This window comes from Glycine max, chromosome 3 (assembly GCF_000004515.6).
Source record: "Glycine max cultivar Williams 82 chromosome 3, Glycine_max_v4.0, whole genome shotgun sequence".
Classification (NCBI taxonomy): Eukaryota; Viridiplantae; Streptophyta; class Magnoliopsida; order Fabales; family Fabaceae; genus Glycine; species Glycine max.
Genome location: NC_016090.4, coordinates 6,570,434 through 6,587,772, shown reverse-complemented (window position 1 = coordinate 6,587,772; position 17,339 = coordinate 6,570,434). Strand labels below are relative to the sequence as shown.

Genomic DNA, 17,339 nt, shown 5'->3' with positions numbered 1-17,339 from the left:
GCCTCTTAATCTTATTTTGGAATTCTCTCACAACCCCAACATTTAACAGCTTGATTTATGGTGTGTTTGTTCCGTTCTGGGAGCCAAAATTCACGTAAAAAACGTGAAAACCTTGTCTCATCCAATGTAGCTTTGCACTCACTGTATTTTGACACGATTATTTTTCAACTCACTGCTGAAAACAACATACACTAAGCTGTTGGTAACCACTTGAATGAGAGCTTAGGGCATGGAGAAGTTAATTCCCTGGCATTTCTGATTTATTGGTAAAACCAAAATTGTTTCGGTCCTTCCATATATGAGTCACATAGTGATGGCAAAAAGAATATTGCATTGCTCATTTAGCCTTATTTTTGTACTTGTGCTCCGTATTAGCTTGCAACCATCTGGTCAACCCCATCTTACACTATTTGAAAGGTAGAATAAATTTAGCAAGAGAAAAGCAAATAAAATATAAGTAAATAATAGAATCTAGAACTCGAAAAATGATAAGAATTATAAGTTGATTTTATCTATTGCAAATTGATAATAAGTTTGATAATTCACTTCAAAAGGATATGGAAAATCTTTGGATTGCATGGTTAGAAAAAAATATTTTCTTTGATAAAGATAATTATAGCAATAATTTAAGTATTATACTGATAACTAATAACAATAACTACTTTAAGAGAGCTAAATACTCAATCATCTATTTTGTGGGCCCAGGGGTTACAAACCGTTGGTCACTGGTCAGAGCAGATTTTTAACATTGGTCTATAATGAAGTCAAAATTGAAAGTCATGTATGATGGAACAACAAACTATCATAAGGTCTGCTATTCAGTAAAATAATAATAATAATATAAAATTTAAAAAGAAAAGTTTGAATGTTCAAATAATAAACGTTGCTAATTGCAGTCAAGACCATGGCTGTTATGAAATTAATATGTATAAATTTATGAGATGTTGCCGTGATATTAGCTTATGTGACAAAATAAAAATAGTCGTACAATTTTTTTAAAATTTAAATAAAAATATATATTAGTGTTATTATGAATTAATTTGAATCGATATATATATATATATATATATATATATATATATATATATATATATTATCAATTAAAATGTTCACTTAGTAATTTTAAGATGTATTTTAGCATTAAAAAAGACACTTAATTTTGGACTTTGGTTACGAAACGGGTCATGGGGCTCCGTGTGTATATATTCAAACAAATAGAACCATGCTAGGGTTTTGGTTTTGTGTCTCTCTCATTCTTCACCAGCTCAGCACGCAGAGGAGCAGAAGCCTAAGCCTTCAACATGGTTAGCTCTTCGTCTTGAAACTAATTGCATTCAACTTATCATTTTCTTTTTACTTTTTTTTCCTTGGTTTCGTTTTTATAATTAAATGGAAATGAAAGAGTGAAAGAAATTGAGTTTATTTTCGCTTACCATTCCTCAAGCCAAAGTTTTTGTCTTCTGTTCTGTCGTTGCTCGTTAGAATTATGGTATGTTGTCTCTTGCTGTTGTTGGGTTACTTTCTGTGTTGTTCTCTGTTTGCACAATTCAATTATTTGTTTTTTATTATTGATGAAAATTGAGTCCACCATAGCTGAACCTACATCCCCCTCAGTTTATATAATTGGTTTGGATGTGTTGAAATTCTTACAGCATGGCATGTTGATTATTTTTTTGTTTGTGGTTTTTTGGTTTTTGATGGGATGCACCTTGACAAGTTTTGTGATGATTTTTTATTTTTATTTTTTGGGATTTTATTCCCGTCAATGCTTATTAATTGTCGAACTGGTGTAAATACTACTAAGGTTTTAAAGAACAATTCCTGACAGTGATTGTGCCCACAATGTCAAGGTTGTTGAGATCTCTTGTTATTGCGTTACCTGTATTTGTTTTTCCACTACTCAATTTAATACTTTGAGAACTGTTTACAGTTTCATACTACTCAACTGTGGTTGAACTGGTGTGTGTGTGTGTCTGTGTGTGTGTAAATCTAGGGGTCGTGTTCGGCTGCTGCATTGTCAATCTCTAGGATTTTTTGGATTTAACAGTTTATATGACCTGACCACTGACTAGGTTGGCTAATGCTATGATTAATGGTTGAATTTGTCAGACTGGCCAGTTCAGTCTAGTTTTTAAAACACTGGCTTACAATGATTCGTTGTGTGGTCAGTGGTGTATTTGTTAGGAATATATGGTATCTTAAGTTGTGACCTTAAATTCTAATTTGTAGCTTTTCTCGTGTATTTCAGGCGAGAGGGTTGAAGAAACACTTGAAGAGGCTCAATGCTCCAAAACACTGGATGCTTGACAAGCTTGGTGGGGCCTTTGTATGTACAGTACTCACAGTTGTTGATGATATTATTTGTCATTTTTATTTGTAATTTTCATTTGAACTCATTTTGCCTGGCTGTGTAGGCACCGAAGCCATCATCTGGACCCCACAAGTCCAGGGAGTGTCTTCCTTTGATCCTCATCCTACGGAACAGGCTAAAGTATGCTCTAACATATAGAGAAGTTATTGCCATCTTGATGCAGCGCCATGTTCTTGTTGATGGCAAGGTTAGGACAGACAAGACATACCCTGCTGGTTTCATGGGTATGTACATTTTTAAACTTGGTTGCCATATAGTGTTGCTTGTTATGACCAAATTATTGTTCGTTTGGATATCTGGACAATATTGTCACTTTTGCATATTCATGACAAGATTTTTTAATTGAGTTTTGGACAATTTTGACCAGATGTTGTTTCTATTCCCAAAACAAACGAAAATTTCCGTCTACTGTATGACACAAAAGGTCGATTCCGTCTCCACTCTGTAAGGGACGAAGAGTCAAAGGTTTGTCTATTCATGCATAATCTCTCTAATGTCTATACTCACTCGCTGCTGAAGGTGTATCGTTGGATGGTCAAATACTAAAATTTAGGACTTCTTAAATTAGTAAATTGGAAACTTGTTTAGGCATATCTTAGATTAGTGCTACTTGATGCTTTTGAGCACTATAAATTTGTTTTGTTGTATCTTATTTCAATGTTTTTCTGTAGATTTTCTTTCTAGTGATTTCACTCTAATTTTTGCCTTGTTTCAGTTTAAGCTCTGCAAGGTTCGATCTGTTCAATTTGGGCAAAAGGGCATCCCCTATTTGAACACATATGACGGCCGTACCATCCGCTATCCTGACCCACTAATCAAGGCCAATGACACCATCAAGCTGGACCTTGAAAGCAACAAGATCACTGATTTCATTAAATTTGATGTGGGGAATGTTGTTATGGTCACGGGCGGAAGGAACAGAGGCCGGGTCGGTGTCATCAAGAACAGAGAAAAGCACAAGGGAAGCTTTGAGACCATCCATGTCCAGGATGCAACTGGTCATGAGTTTGCAACTCGTATGGGTAATGTCTTCATTATTGGCAAAGGAACAAAGCCTTGGGTGTCTCTTCCCAAAGGCAAGGGTATCAAGTTGTCTATCATTGAGGAGGCTAGAAAGAGGCTTGCTGCACAAAAGGAAACTGTTGCCTAAATTTGATTGAATGATTTGGTGGTAAAGTTTAGCTATTTTATCTCTTCGGCTGTCTGAGCATAGGATTTTTGGTGAAATGACTGAGCATAGTTGTGTCAAACATAGTATTACAATTTTGAGCTGTTGATTTCAGTTTTCATTACCTTATGATTATTAATATTATGGTGACATTGATTTTTTTAGGGGGTAAAAATTACTTTACTTCCCTAATCTTTTACTTTAGTTGCAATTTTACCTCTTCATATATTAAATTCAGTATATTTTCTCATTTATATTTCTACCTATATGGGACTTTCTTTACTCATCACTCCAACTTTATATCAAACCCAAATGAAAATTATTTGTATAACAGGTATAATTCAAGTTAAAAAAAAATTACTGGTGTATCTTAATCCAATGCTAGCTTTAGTTTTTAGTTTATTTGGCCTGTAATTAGAATCCGGAAATATAAGCTTAAATCACTTTATTTAATTAAATTAAATTATACAAATATATATTAAGTTAAACCAAAAGATCTGCAATTTATTATCATTTAAAATAATTCATTTTTATTTTCGAATATCAATGATATATTTGAAGAGGAGAAATTCAATAATTACAGTAAATAATTATGATTATGACCTAACCCATTTTGATGTATGCAATTCCTTTTATACTGTGTTATTAATGTGAATACTAAATGATGACCTTCACTGCTTAACCCTTGCAATGGGTCTAAATCAGTTTTTTTTTTTAAGGAGGTCGGTTGAACAATGTTTCTGAAATGTTGTAACTCTTAATAATTGAGTTTACTTGCTTAGATTTTTAATGTGATACATTATTTTTAAATTTTTTAATATTATTTTTTATTTATTTTGGTGTAGCTTTACTAATAAATTTATTTGAAATTAACATTTTTTTTAATTTTGGAAAGAATTATTAATTTCAAATAAATTATAAAAGAATTTATATAAAATTATAAATAGTGAATAGATAGGCATAAAATACAGGTCAATGAATCGGTCAATTTGAATAGTCTTCGAAGGATTTGGTCTACAATTTGCTTGTTGGAGGCTTGGAGCTATAAGTTCGTGTTCGTTATAGCCTGATTTTTTTTATCCACAGAAATTAAACACACTATAGCTTGACGAATTGGCAAATTTGAGGTGATTGTGACTTAGGAGTTTTCATAAATTGGATTTTAAATGTAAATTACAAAACATTAAGTTCGTTAAGAAGGAGATAAAAAAAATTAACTTGATTTTTAAAACAAAAAAAAGTAACTTGAGTTTTTGATTTTTAGTTGTAAAATAAATTGTTCAATTACTTTATTTCTCATCCAAAGGTCTACAATATACAATTATTATTATTATCATTATTACTACTATTATTATTGATCAATTATTGTCATCATTACTACAAACTAATGACATCTTTGTTATTGTCTTTATCACAATTATTTACTACTATTTTTGTTATATTATTATTGTGGTTGTCTTGACCTTAAGTCACCACCAACACTATTTAATTTAATATCAATAATCATTACTATTGTCAATCTCAATACTATTATCGTGATTACAACCATCATCATGTACCATTGTTATTAGTATTTTCACCATCATCATATTTTCATTGTTCACTATTATCATCGTTGTATCTCTTATTTCACCACCACCAATCAATGGTCATTACCATGACTATTGTCACAATAATTATCATTGTCATGATCATAATCTATGTCATTATTATCATTGTTATCCCATCACCACCACTAGTTGTTATCATAATATTATCATTATTATTAGACTATTATGAGTTCAATATTACTATAATAACAATCTTTATCACTATAGTGATTATTGTTATCATCATTGTCACTCCTATTATTATTTCCATTGCGATAAATACACCATCTTGCTACCACTCCTATTATTATTTCCATTGCGATAAATACACCATCTTGCTACCACTCCTACCAAGATCCTATAATCTAACATGATAAAATGCAACAAAGGTATGAAAGAATTCTGATCCCTTGTTGTAAAGAACATCTCTTTAGATAAATATCATTTCATTCTAGAATTTACTTTGTTGGAATATTTTCTTTTAGTGTGACAAGGGTTAAAAAGCATAAAACCTAAATAAAGTTTTTGAAATATTTTTTTGTTAAGTTTTCCCTTCAAATTATAGTATGTGTGTGGATTTTGTTTCTAAATTTGTAACAAGTTTATTTAAGTTTTTAATTTTTTGAAAGGACGTTTATTTAAGTTATTCAATCTTGAAAATGAACATCTATCCCACTGACTAATGTGTTTGGAAAGATAAAAATTATAAAATTTAGTTTTTAAAAATGTAAAAAGAGTGATAAATATATGTGGACGTTAACTTTCGTCCGTTGTCGTTAATAAAATAATCAAAATTAGAAGTAAAATATGGGATATATTTATCTTTTATTTATAGTAGATTGTGACTAATTATTACAATTTTGAAAAATTTGTAATGATTGATACATTATTACAATGTTTATTTTGGTAAACTCGTACAATGTTTATTTTGAATAATTTTTATTGTGACAAATAAATTATGGTTGATAATCAATACTATTGTTATTATTATGTTTGTTTTAAATTATGTTTGTTAATCTATTTTTTTAAGTGATTATTGTAATGTTATGTTTGTAATGATAAAAAATGACAAAAATTTACCCTAAAATTATATTTTATCCTTAAATGAAATGAAATTTCAGGTCTAACAAATTAGTTCAATAGAAACATATTGATATTTAGGTCAAATAAAAAAAATTACTAACATTTTCTTCCAATAATAATAACTTATTGACATTTTAGTCCAATATAATGTACAGACATTTAGGTTCAGGTCCAAAACAAATTATTGATATTTTCCTCCAATAAAAAATATTAACATTTTTCTTCCAACAAAAAAGTACTAACATTTACGTTCATAAAAATTTCACTGACATTTTCATCTAATCTAGTCAGTATGGTCATATTGGCAATCATTCATTTCAATAACAAATTTGTCTCCCTATGTCATGTAAATTATTTTATTAACAATGACATATAAAAGTTAATGACTGAATATATTTATCGTACTTTTTATATTTTTGGGAATTAAATTTTATATTTTTATCTTCCCAAAAGTGATCACAGAGCAGTTGAGAAGACCATTGCCAAAAATAGTTCACCATCACATGCAATCTATGATTTTAAAATTGTTGAACCAAAATACATGTTTTTTAAAATCGTATTGACCTCATCGATTTTGTTAGCATAGAAAGTGATTGCAAGTTGCAGCGACTCTTCCGATCCAATTCATTATACATACATACATAATTATATGATATTATGATATTATAGTTGCACCGAAAAACACTAGAAAAAGCGCTTATACTACACAAAGACACAGAAGATAAATCAACCAACTTGTTGACCAGGGGCCCCATCACCACTCTCGTGTTGATACCATCAAATTGATGAGAATATTTGGTAACAATGATAAGGTAGTAGAAGCAAAATCCAAAACAATTCCCCCTACTCACAATTTATTTACTGTATCCTGCATTATATATTCATATGGCATGGACACGTGAATATCTATAACACTACCTAACCAATGGTTTCACACGCACAAATGTTACCAAACGTGATTTTGCATTCTATTCCAGGTTGTAATTATGTTCTTCCTTAACAAGTGATAACGTCTTGGTACAGTGATGGGTTAAAAAACATGAGTCGATGAGGGCAATTTATTTTTTAAAAAGTAAAAAATAATATCATGAAATGAAATATGAGATGTAATGAAATGTCCAATTAAATAAAATGTCAAGTATCCAAATAGATAAGAATGGAATGAAACTTGAGAAAGTAATAAAGAAGCTAGCTAGCTAAGTGAAAGATTGGAGACAATGGGTTCAAATATATAATAACTCCAGATGTATACTTACATTTGCACACTCTCACTTTAACATAGGCCTGCCACTATGTACATGAAAAAATAGAGTTTAATTTTCATGTATATGATTAATATAAATATTTTATTTTATTAACCAATTTAAAATTATGTTATATATACTTTTTAAAATTATTATTATTAAAACCACTAATTTTATCATACATAAAAAAATCATTACTAGATTACATTATAAGTGTATTTTAAATAAATTCAACCAAAATATTCATTTTCACTTTATCAAAGGGTCAAAAGGGCTTTTGAAGATAGGATTGGGAATAGGAAGCGAAATCCTTATATTTTAGGAGTCAAAGTTTGTTTCTGAACTTAAAAGGCTGAAAATCAGGAATTACACGAAGGTCTTGGCTCTTCAGTTGTTTTTTCTGTTGTGGCAGGATTCACCTACGGTTTTGTTTACTATTTTTTTGAAGGAAATGATGCATATAAAACATGGAAGCTGCAAGGAAGGGATCGAGTTGAAGAGTTGTTTATCTACTTTGAAAAATGGGAAAGTGGAAGGACTGCTTCTACCTCAAGGATTTGTCTATCTATTCAATCAAGAGTATCTTTAGGAAACTCAATTCACTCTTGAGGTTCAGACGTGAAGGTAAAGTAGTAGGCAGTTTCAGATTATTGTTAACTAAGTTGTGTGAATTTTATGCTTAGTACACATCCTTAATGGTTTGCTTAGTTAGAATATGTAATTAATTAGTTTGTTTCTTATGGCAAATAACATCTCTTAAACTTTCATTTTTTAATTTAATTAAATAATTTCGTGTGATTCATGTAGTCGAATGAGATAAGTTTTATTGTTGTTGTAATTTATTTCTGATCTTATCCTTTAAAGTGTGTTTATTTCACAAATTAAAAATTTATTTTTGAAAATTTAAACATTAGAATATTAAAAGCTACCAAACTCTTTTAAGTAATAACATTTTTTGTAGTAATATTTCCGTGAATGTGATTCTTAAAAATTCAATGTTATACTTTCAAACAAATGTCCTTATAGCTTGTTTCATTGTGGTGTTGACCGCAGGGCACAGAAATGGGCTTGTTAATCTTTACAAGGATATGGAGCCTTTTGAAGAAAATGATGATATACAAGTTATGTGGAAAATGATTCAAGTTCAATCATCAACTCCTCAATGTACCTGCACCGTCAAAAGGACCAATAGGTGTTTATTGGAAACTATGTTTTCAACCGACTTGAAATTTTAAAACCATCGTGGCGAGTGGTTCTAAAGTTTCTAGATGAACTAGTCTCACATTAGAGCGTGCAAAGTAAGAGTGACTATGGAAATGGTACAAAAATAAATAAAAGGATAAATAGTTATTTTTGTCTTTAAATTTGTAGTTCGTTGTTGATAAATATGTCCCTAAAAGATGAAAATATAAAATTTAATTCGTTAAAGTGTAAAAAATGTGATAAATAGATTGTTCACGAAAATGATTATCAATGTGTCATCTTTAATTGTCAACATAGGGACATATTTGTCATATAATATTTTCTTGGTTTTTCTTCTCCTCACCACGCTGACAAATGCATCCCTAAAAGATGAAAATATAAAATTTAGTCTCCGAAAGTGTAAGAAATGCGATAAATATATCCGGATGTTAACTTTCGTCCGTCACCATTAATAAAATAGTCAAGATTTGAAGTAAAATATGAGATACAATTATTTTTTATTTGTATTAGATTGGGACTAATTATTATAATTTGAAAAAATTTATAATGATTGGTAGATTGTTATAATGTTTATTTTGATAAATTGGTACAATATTTATTTTGGATAATTTCTATTATGACAAAAAAATTATAGTTGATAATCAATATTATCATTATTATTATATTTTTTAAAATTATATTTGTTAATATATTTTTTAATTGATTATTGTAATGCTATGTTTGTAACGCTAAAAAATGATAAAAATTTATCCTAAAGTTATATTTTACACTTAAATGAAACGAAATTTCAGATCTAACAAAGTAGTCTAATAGAAATATATTGATATTTAGGTTCAATAAAAAATTATTAAAATTTTTCGTCCAATAATAATAATTTATTAAAAGTTATGTTCAAAATAAATTACTGACATTTTCTTTCAATAAAAAAAACTATTAACATTTTCGTTCATAAAAAAAATTATTGACATTTATGTCCAAAAATTGTATCTTATTAACATTTTCATCTAAGCTAGTCAACATGATCACGTTTGTAACCATTTCAGTGACAATTTTCTCTCTCTGTACTACATAAGTTATTTTATTAATGGTGACGAACGAAAGTTAACGGCTGAATATATTTGTCGCACTTTTTACATTTTTGGAGACTAAATTTTATATTTTTATATTTTAAGAATACATTTGTCAACGAATTACACATTTAGGGACAAAAATAATTATTTACCCTGAATAAAATTGGCAATGTAGCATAACCTCAATCATGTTTATAGACTCTATACTAAACAAATTGTCAATTTCCTTTTTTTTTTTCTATTTCTAATCCTCCTTTCTAGTTTTTTTATCACAAGACAAAGTGAATGTGTTAGTACTGTTCAGCTTATATTTTTGGTCCGAATTTCCTATTAAAAGTAAATAAACTTTATTTTGCATGTGTTATGTATATTTTCATATTTGCATGTGCATTTCTTATTAAAAGGAAATAAACTTTATTTTGAATGTGTTATGCGTATTTTTATATTTGCATGTGCATTTCTTATTGAATTTATCTCAAGGAGAGTTTCAAGATGAACCAAGCAAATAAAACTACATAAACTACGAACATTTTGATTGAGAACGCAAGCAGCATACACAATGAAGTTGATGCTTTTGAGGAAACTTGTGCACTGCAGCTTTTCTCCTTTTTTTTTAATGGTAAATTTTATCTCTCAATTTTTATTATTTTACAAATATTTATCATCTAAGTTTTATTTTCAGAAATTTTATAACTCAAGTTTTCATTTTATGTATTTTATCATTGCTGACTAAAGATAAATGATTTTCACTTTTAATATAAGTTATAATTATAATTGATGTAGAAGAATAATTTTTTATATCAATTACAATCACGATTGATATACAAATTCACTTTACTACATTAAATATAATTATAATTGATATATAAAAATAAAAAAATAATTTTTTACATTGTTTTGATATTAACGTGATGATAAAATAAAAAAATTGAAAATTTAGATGATAAAATTTATGAAATGTTAAAAATTAGATGGTAAAATTCATGAAATAAAACTTGAAAGGTAAAATCCACAAAAATAAGAAAGTTAGTTGATAAAATTCGTAAAAATAAATCTTAAATGATAAAATTAGTAAAATAATAAAAATTTGATGGTAAAATTTTTAGTTAAGTTTTTTTTTTTCTTCAAACGTCCTATTTTTTTTAAAAAAAACAAAGTATTTTCCATTCTTTTGGTCAATAGTGATTCATCAGAAATGTCCTGCATGCTGCAGCACTTGCATAATTATACATACAATAATAGTGTTACACTAGTAAATAAAACATCAACTAAGCATGCACACTCCAATAACAAAATTAACAAAGTAATAATCGTGCAATTACAAACTCAAAAACCACCAGGTCTAAATACACTTCTAATTTTTCAAGTATTGCAGATCGATTATTATTTTTATCCCCAAATTTCAATTAAGTAATTTTGACCCCTCAAGTATGATTGTGAAATTTTGATTCCTCCATCAAATGATATTTCAATAATATAACATGATGATATGATATGTAAGAATAAGAAAATAAATTATCAAATCCATATTTTTTTTTCCGGATGGACTCAAAATAATAAAGGTGAGAGTAGAACCTCAAACCTAAACTCCAACAATAATGCTTCTATTTTTTTATACTGCAAATCCAACAATAATACTTAACCTCTCGGATAAAGGATTTCTATGATATGTGAATAAAAATTATAATATATATGGAAATTGAAATTGTTCATATTTATTATTATTTCCTTCGTTCTTAAATATAAGAAAAAAATATTTCATGTTAATTAAAAAGTTAGTTAATAATATTTAATTTCATCAATCTTAATTAAAAAACATTATTTTTTTAATTTACCATTCATTAGAACTTGTTATCGGAAATAAAAAAATCATTAAAATTAAAACCTCAATTAAATAAATAGTACTTTATAGATAATAACATTAAATAAAATAAAGTTAACTAAAATTTTCTTATGTCTGAACTCAAGGAAGTATTAAATAAAAATATTATAATATATATTATTGTATCTATCTCTTTATACAAAGACATATATATATATATATATATATATATATATATATATATATATATATATATATATATATATATATTAGTATAATATGTATTTACTTTTACCAAATGCAAGTACTACTATAATAAACTGATAGTTTAATAAATATTTCTAATAAATTTTATATTTGTTAATTTATCTATTAATGTATTAACAATATCAATAAAATTATTAATACTAATAATAGATATAAATATATTTATTTAGTAGTGGTAAATATATATATTCTTCTCTATAAAAATGAAAACTATATATGTAAATTAAATAAGTCAACAATTATAAAAGTCTTAAATAAAAATTTGGTCCCTATAAATTATCCTAACTTTGGTTTTAGTGTTTTAAAGTTTTTTTTAGTTACAATAAAAAATTATTATAATTCTTGTTCTCAAATAATCACATTAACTGATGACATATCAATGATATCGACAATTTGTTAACTTGCCATATCATCAAGAGTCTTAAGAGATAATCACAACTATTTTCTTATAAACTAATATTTTTAATTCCTCGTCAACATGTGTCAAATGTTCTAAACATATAATAATTTAGAAACACAATTTTTCAAAAAAACAATTACACATGACTTTAATCTCATATTCTTTGATGACATAATAAGTCAATAGGTTATTAACATTATTACTCAATAGAGATTAAAACAAAAAAAAAAAACTTATTGATTCTAAAACCCAACAAAAAATACTTTTAAGACACTAAAACAAAAAATAGGTTATTTTATAGGGACTAAATTTTTATTTAAGTCATTGTATAATTATAAAATGTTAACAATATTGTTACTATTATTTTATCAATAATATTATATATATTACTTGTATTAATAATAAATATTATTGATAAATTAATAATAATAATAATAATAATAATAATAATAATAATAATATTACTATTATTATTATTACTAATAGTGTGTGTGTATATATATATAATTTTTTATTCAGTGGCAATAAATATATGTGTAATTTTGGTTGTCATTAAAGGTATATATACTATAACTTTCATTAACATATCAGAGAAATTCATTAGTTTATCGGTTAAGTGTTGTTAGATTTTAGGGTTTGAGGTTCTAATATCATTTTTGTCATCTTGATAATTTATTTTCTCATGTTTACATGTCACATCATCATATTATGTCACCAACACATCAATATTTTCTTGTATATCACATAAATGACATGTCATCTTGTCAATGACACTCATCAACACCATATTATTTGTCAATGTCACATTTGTTTGGAAACCAAAAGTACATTTAAGTTAAACCATAAAACACATACTCTTGTCACAATGAAGCCTAAATAGAGGCAAGAACTTTTTTCCACTTTTTTTCTTTGTGGTTCCTTCTTTTCTAATTATATTTTCCTTTACTTGGATGATAAAAGTTCCAATATAACTAGTAGAGTTGAGCAAATATATCTGGCTCGACCCAAAAATCAAGAAAAAAATTTGGCATTTGGGTGGACTTGGGCAGGTAGGGTGAATTGGTAAATGGTTTCAAATGGATTTATTTGGTTAGTAATGGATTCAACATTCTTGACCCATCAGAACCCGAAACCGACCGAATCATTCTTTATTAATAAGAGAGTGTTTAAAAACCCTAGGCATATAAGCTTCGCTAACTAGTTTCCCCGTTCATTTTTCATCTAGCGTAATTCCTTTTTCCACATCCAAACCTTAAAATCATCCCTCCTAAATCACGCACAAAACTCCCTTTGCTCCATTCTCATGAATCTCCTTGTTCTAAATCCTCTTTTCCTCTCCCTGTCTCTTTTATGGCTTCTAGTCTCAAAGCAAAAGCAAGAAAGGCCTTCGTGAAAGACCATTTCAAATTCATAGTGGACCTTCTCACTAAGTTGTTCATCATGAACCCACAAAATTGAACTTTGCACCTACCACATACAAGCCAACATCAAACTCAACAAAGTTACTGATAGCCTCACTCTTTTCCCTATCTCTCCCCCTTTTTATATCTTGAAAAGTTTGTGTTTTTCAATTCCTTTTGCCTATTTTGTATGAATAGGCGGTTTTATTGTGTGCTTCTGAGTGTCAATGTTGTTTACCATCAAATATTGATCCTCCCTAAAGCCAATTTGTCTTCAATTTGCTAGACTTTATTTGTTTCATTGTCTTCCAAGTGCATTTAGAGAGGCTATTTTCCTCAATTATTTTCTAGAAAATAAAAGTGGCACATATTTTAATGATTGGGTGTTGGCAGGCCCTTTGAACTACATGAAACTTTAATTCTGATTGAAGAATGATATTAAGAATCTGCACGTAAATTTTGTCATTTTTTATAAATTGATTATGATATTATTTTTTTAAATAATTGGATTTAGGCTTTGACTATTAAGTTTCATCGTGGAGTTTTTAGAGAAGCATGCTAAAACTTCCTGAATCTCATGGAACTTCACTTAATCATAGAGGTAGGACGAATTTTTTGCAATCCATATAATATTCTCATGTTTATGAAGCATTGCCCACTCCTAGAGAAATTGTTCATCTATAAAAAAATAGTTATTGTTAATTAGTTAAGGATTATTCAATAGTATACTTACATTGATGAATAGTTTCTCTTGAAGTGGGCAATGCTTCATAAACATGACAATATCATATGGATTGTAAAAAAGTCTTTCATCCATGATCAAGTGAAACTCATGGAGATTCAAGAAATTGTAGCATGTTTCTCCAATAACTCCACGACAAAACTTAGTAGTCATATCGTGAATCTAATTATTTAATAAAATTGGCATCATTAATCTATCAAGAATGATCAAATTTATATAAAAAAATTTATTGTCACTCTTCAATCAAGATTAAAGTTTCTTGTACTTAATTCTCTAATAATACATTCGATACACATTACAAAAGTGAAACTTCAATTTTAATAAGAGCATGATATCAACTTCTAAGGAATTGTATTTGAGCTTTGTTTCATGATGCGATGCATTTATTCTCATTATTACATGGCATTTTGATAAGTATCTACATTGCATATTTTGCATTTAGGCCTTAGTCTTAGCTTGTTTTAATTATATCCCCCCCCCCCCCTTTCTTTTAGAATTTATTGCACCTTTTGTGTCTTTTGTTGTTAGCATAGGTGTTTTAGGTTTGGAAAAATTCAAGTTACACATTGGAACACATCAAGGACGTACAATAGACAAGAGCTTTTAAGGACCAATGGGTAATATGGCAGCAATTTAGGAGAGTCGGGAACATCTAATATTTGTGAAATCTATCTCACTGAGTTTGGTCACAAAGTCAAACTTCGCACCTACAACATATATGCCGACATGAAACTCAACAAAGTCATTGGTAGCCCCACTCTTTTCCCTATCTCCCTCTCATCTTATGTCTTAAAAAGTTTATCTTTTCAATACTTTTTGTCTATTTAGTATGAATAATCGATTTTACTGTGTGTATGCAAGTGTCAATGTTGTTTACCATCAGATATTGATTTTTCATAAAGCCAATATGTCTTCGATTTGTTAGACTTTCTTTGTTTCATAGTCTTCCAAGTGCATTTACAAAGGTTATTTTTTCTCAATTGTTTTCCAAAAAAAAATGGCAATTGTTTTAATGATTGGGTGTTGGAAAGCCCTTTGATCACTCTCTTATATTGGAGGATAAGGTTACAAAAAGCTAATGGTGTTGTGTCTGCACTAGTATGTTTCGTCAAATTAATGCATGTTTAAAACCAAAAAGTGCTTGAAACCACACTATTCTAATTCTATTTTTTTGTGGCAATTAATTAATTTGAAGAACTTAAGTTTTTGAAGTTTCTAAATTGAATGCACATATGAAAAACCCTTGCGAAGTTAGATATATGATAGTGTATATTGGAAACTAGGAAATTAAGTAATTTCATATTTTATACATTTAATTATAGTAATAAATTATTGAATATGATTACATGACTAATTATAGAAAGTAATCACATGATATGATTCATATATGCAACAACAAATTCTAGATTTTTGCTTCTTTTTTTAAAAGACTTGTTTTTAGAATAATTTCTAGAATTTTTTAACTTGGTTGATTGAGCTTTGTCTCTATGATGATTGATTTTCTATGTGGCTTTCTAATCTCTGATATGTGAATCTATCTTTTTAGTAATTTATAGTTTATAAATGTGTGGTTATGACTTATTTTAATTATTCTTTTCTCAATTCATGTTATTAGTAATGGGGAGTTTACAATATTATGATCTATCTATAATATTTTTCTAATGAAACTCACTATAATCTCTAAAATCGACCAATATCCTAGTGGGACTTTGCAAAAGTTACAATTGTTTCATGAATTCTAAATACATTGGATGCACAAGTTCTAAAAAATGGAAGTATCAATCACTTTGGATTCCTTATTTGTTATTTTCTTTATCAATGAAAATTAGCCCTCTGATTGGTTTTGCTATTATGAAATTCTTATATTATGCTATTGATCTTTTTTTTTTGTTTTCTCTTTAATTAACAAGTCAGTCGTCAAGTTCTTGATATAAGAGCACAATTGGATGAAATATACTAACTAGCATGGGTGGTATGACTACAACATAATCTGAAATTGTTGTGGCATGACCACAACAGGTTGTGGAACAAAACTCAAATGTAATTCCTTAGAAGTTATTTATATTATGCTCTAATTGAAATTGAAGTTTCACTTCTATAATGTGTATTAAAGGTATTATAAGAGAATTATATGAATGGCCTTCATGAAATTTTAATCCTGAATGAAGAACGATAATAAGAATCTACACATAAACTTTATCATTTTTGATAAGTTGATTATGATATTTTTTTTAAATAATTGGATTTAGGCTTTCACGGTTAAGTTTCATTGTGGAGATTTAGGAGAAGCGTCCTACAACTTCTTGAATCTCCTGGAGCTTCACTTAATCATGGAGGTGGGAGAAATTTTTTGCAATCCATATAATATTCTCATTTTTATGAAGCATTGCCCACTCCTAGAAAAACTGTTCATCGATGTGAGTATGCTATTAATTAATAGTAACTACTCATTAGATTGTGAAATCATATCAATCAACAATTAGTAGATATTTTTAATTAGTTAATCATTAACTAGTAGTATACTTACATCGATGAATAATTTCTTTGAAAGTGGACAATGCTTCATAACCATGACAATATCATATGAATTGCAAAAAAGTCTATGATCCATGATCAAGTGAAACTCATGGAGATTCAATAAATTGTATCATGTTTCTCCAAAAACTCCACAACAAAATTTAACAGGTCATGCGTGAATCCAATTATTTAATAAAAATTGTCATCATCAATCTATAAAAAATGATAAAATTTATATACAGATTTTGAGCATTGTTCTTCAATCATGATTAAATTTTCTTGTAGTTAATTCATATAATTCTCTAATAATACATTTGATACACATTACAAAATTGAAACTTCAATTTTAATTAGAGCATAATATCAAGTTCTAAGGAATTGTATTTGAGTTTTGTTCCATGATGCGTTAAATTTTTTCTCATCATTACATAGCATTTGATAAGTATTTACATCACATATTTTG

At 28.0% G+C, this 17,339-nt stretch overlaps 1 protein-coding gene and 1 long non-coding RNA gene across 3 annotated transcripts; both read left to right on the top strand.

Annotated features, from left to right (window-relative positions):
• The first annotated feature begins 1,235 nt into the window (after positions 1-1,235).
• Positions 1,236-3,788, top strand: LOC100500000 (putative 40S ribosomal protein S4). 2 transcript variants are annotated; one of them, NM_001248499.3, is made up of 5 exons: positions 1,236-1,304; positions 2,249-2,326; positions 2,415-2,595; positions 2,739-2,836; positions 3,087-3,788. In NM_001248499.3, the coding sequence occupies exons 1-5, from the start codon at positions 1,302-1,304 to the stop codon at positions 3,519-3,521; spliced, it is 795 nt and encodes a 264-aa protein (NP_001235428.2). In that variant the 5' UTR covers positions 1,236-1,301; the 3' UTR covers positions 3,522-3,788. The 2 variants fall into 2 exon arrangements, with proteins under 2 accessions (NP_001235428.2, XP_006576177.1); XM_006576114.4 differs by lacking the exon at positions 1,236-1,304 and having other exon boundaries at positions 2,249-2,315; positions 3,087-3,689.
• A 3,826-nt stretch (positions 3,789-7,614) lies between these two features.
• On the top strand, positions 7,615-8,813 carry LOC121174646 (uncharacterized). Its single transcript, XR_005890873.1, has 2 exons — positions 7,615-8,079; positions 8,509-8,813. It is a non-coding gene; the product is annotated as an uncharacterized lncRNA (long non-coding RNA).
• Positions 8,814-17,339: the final 8,526 nt, after the last annotated feature.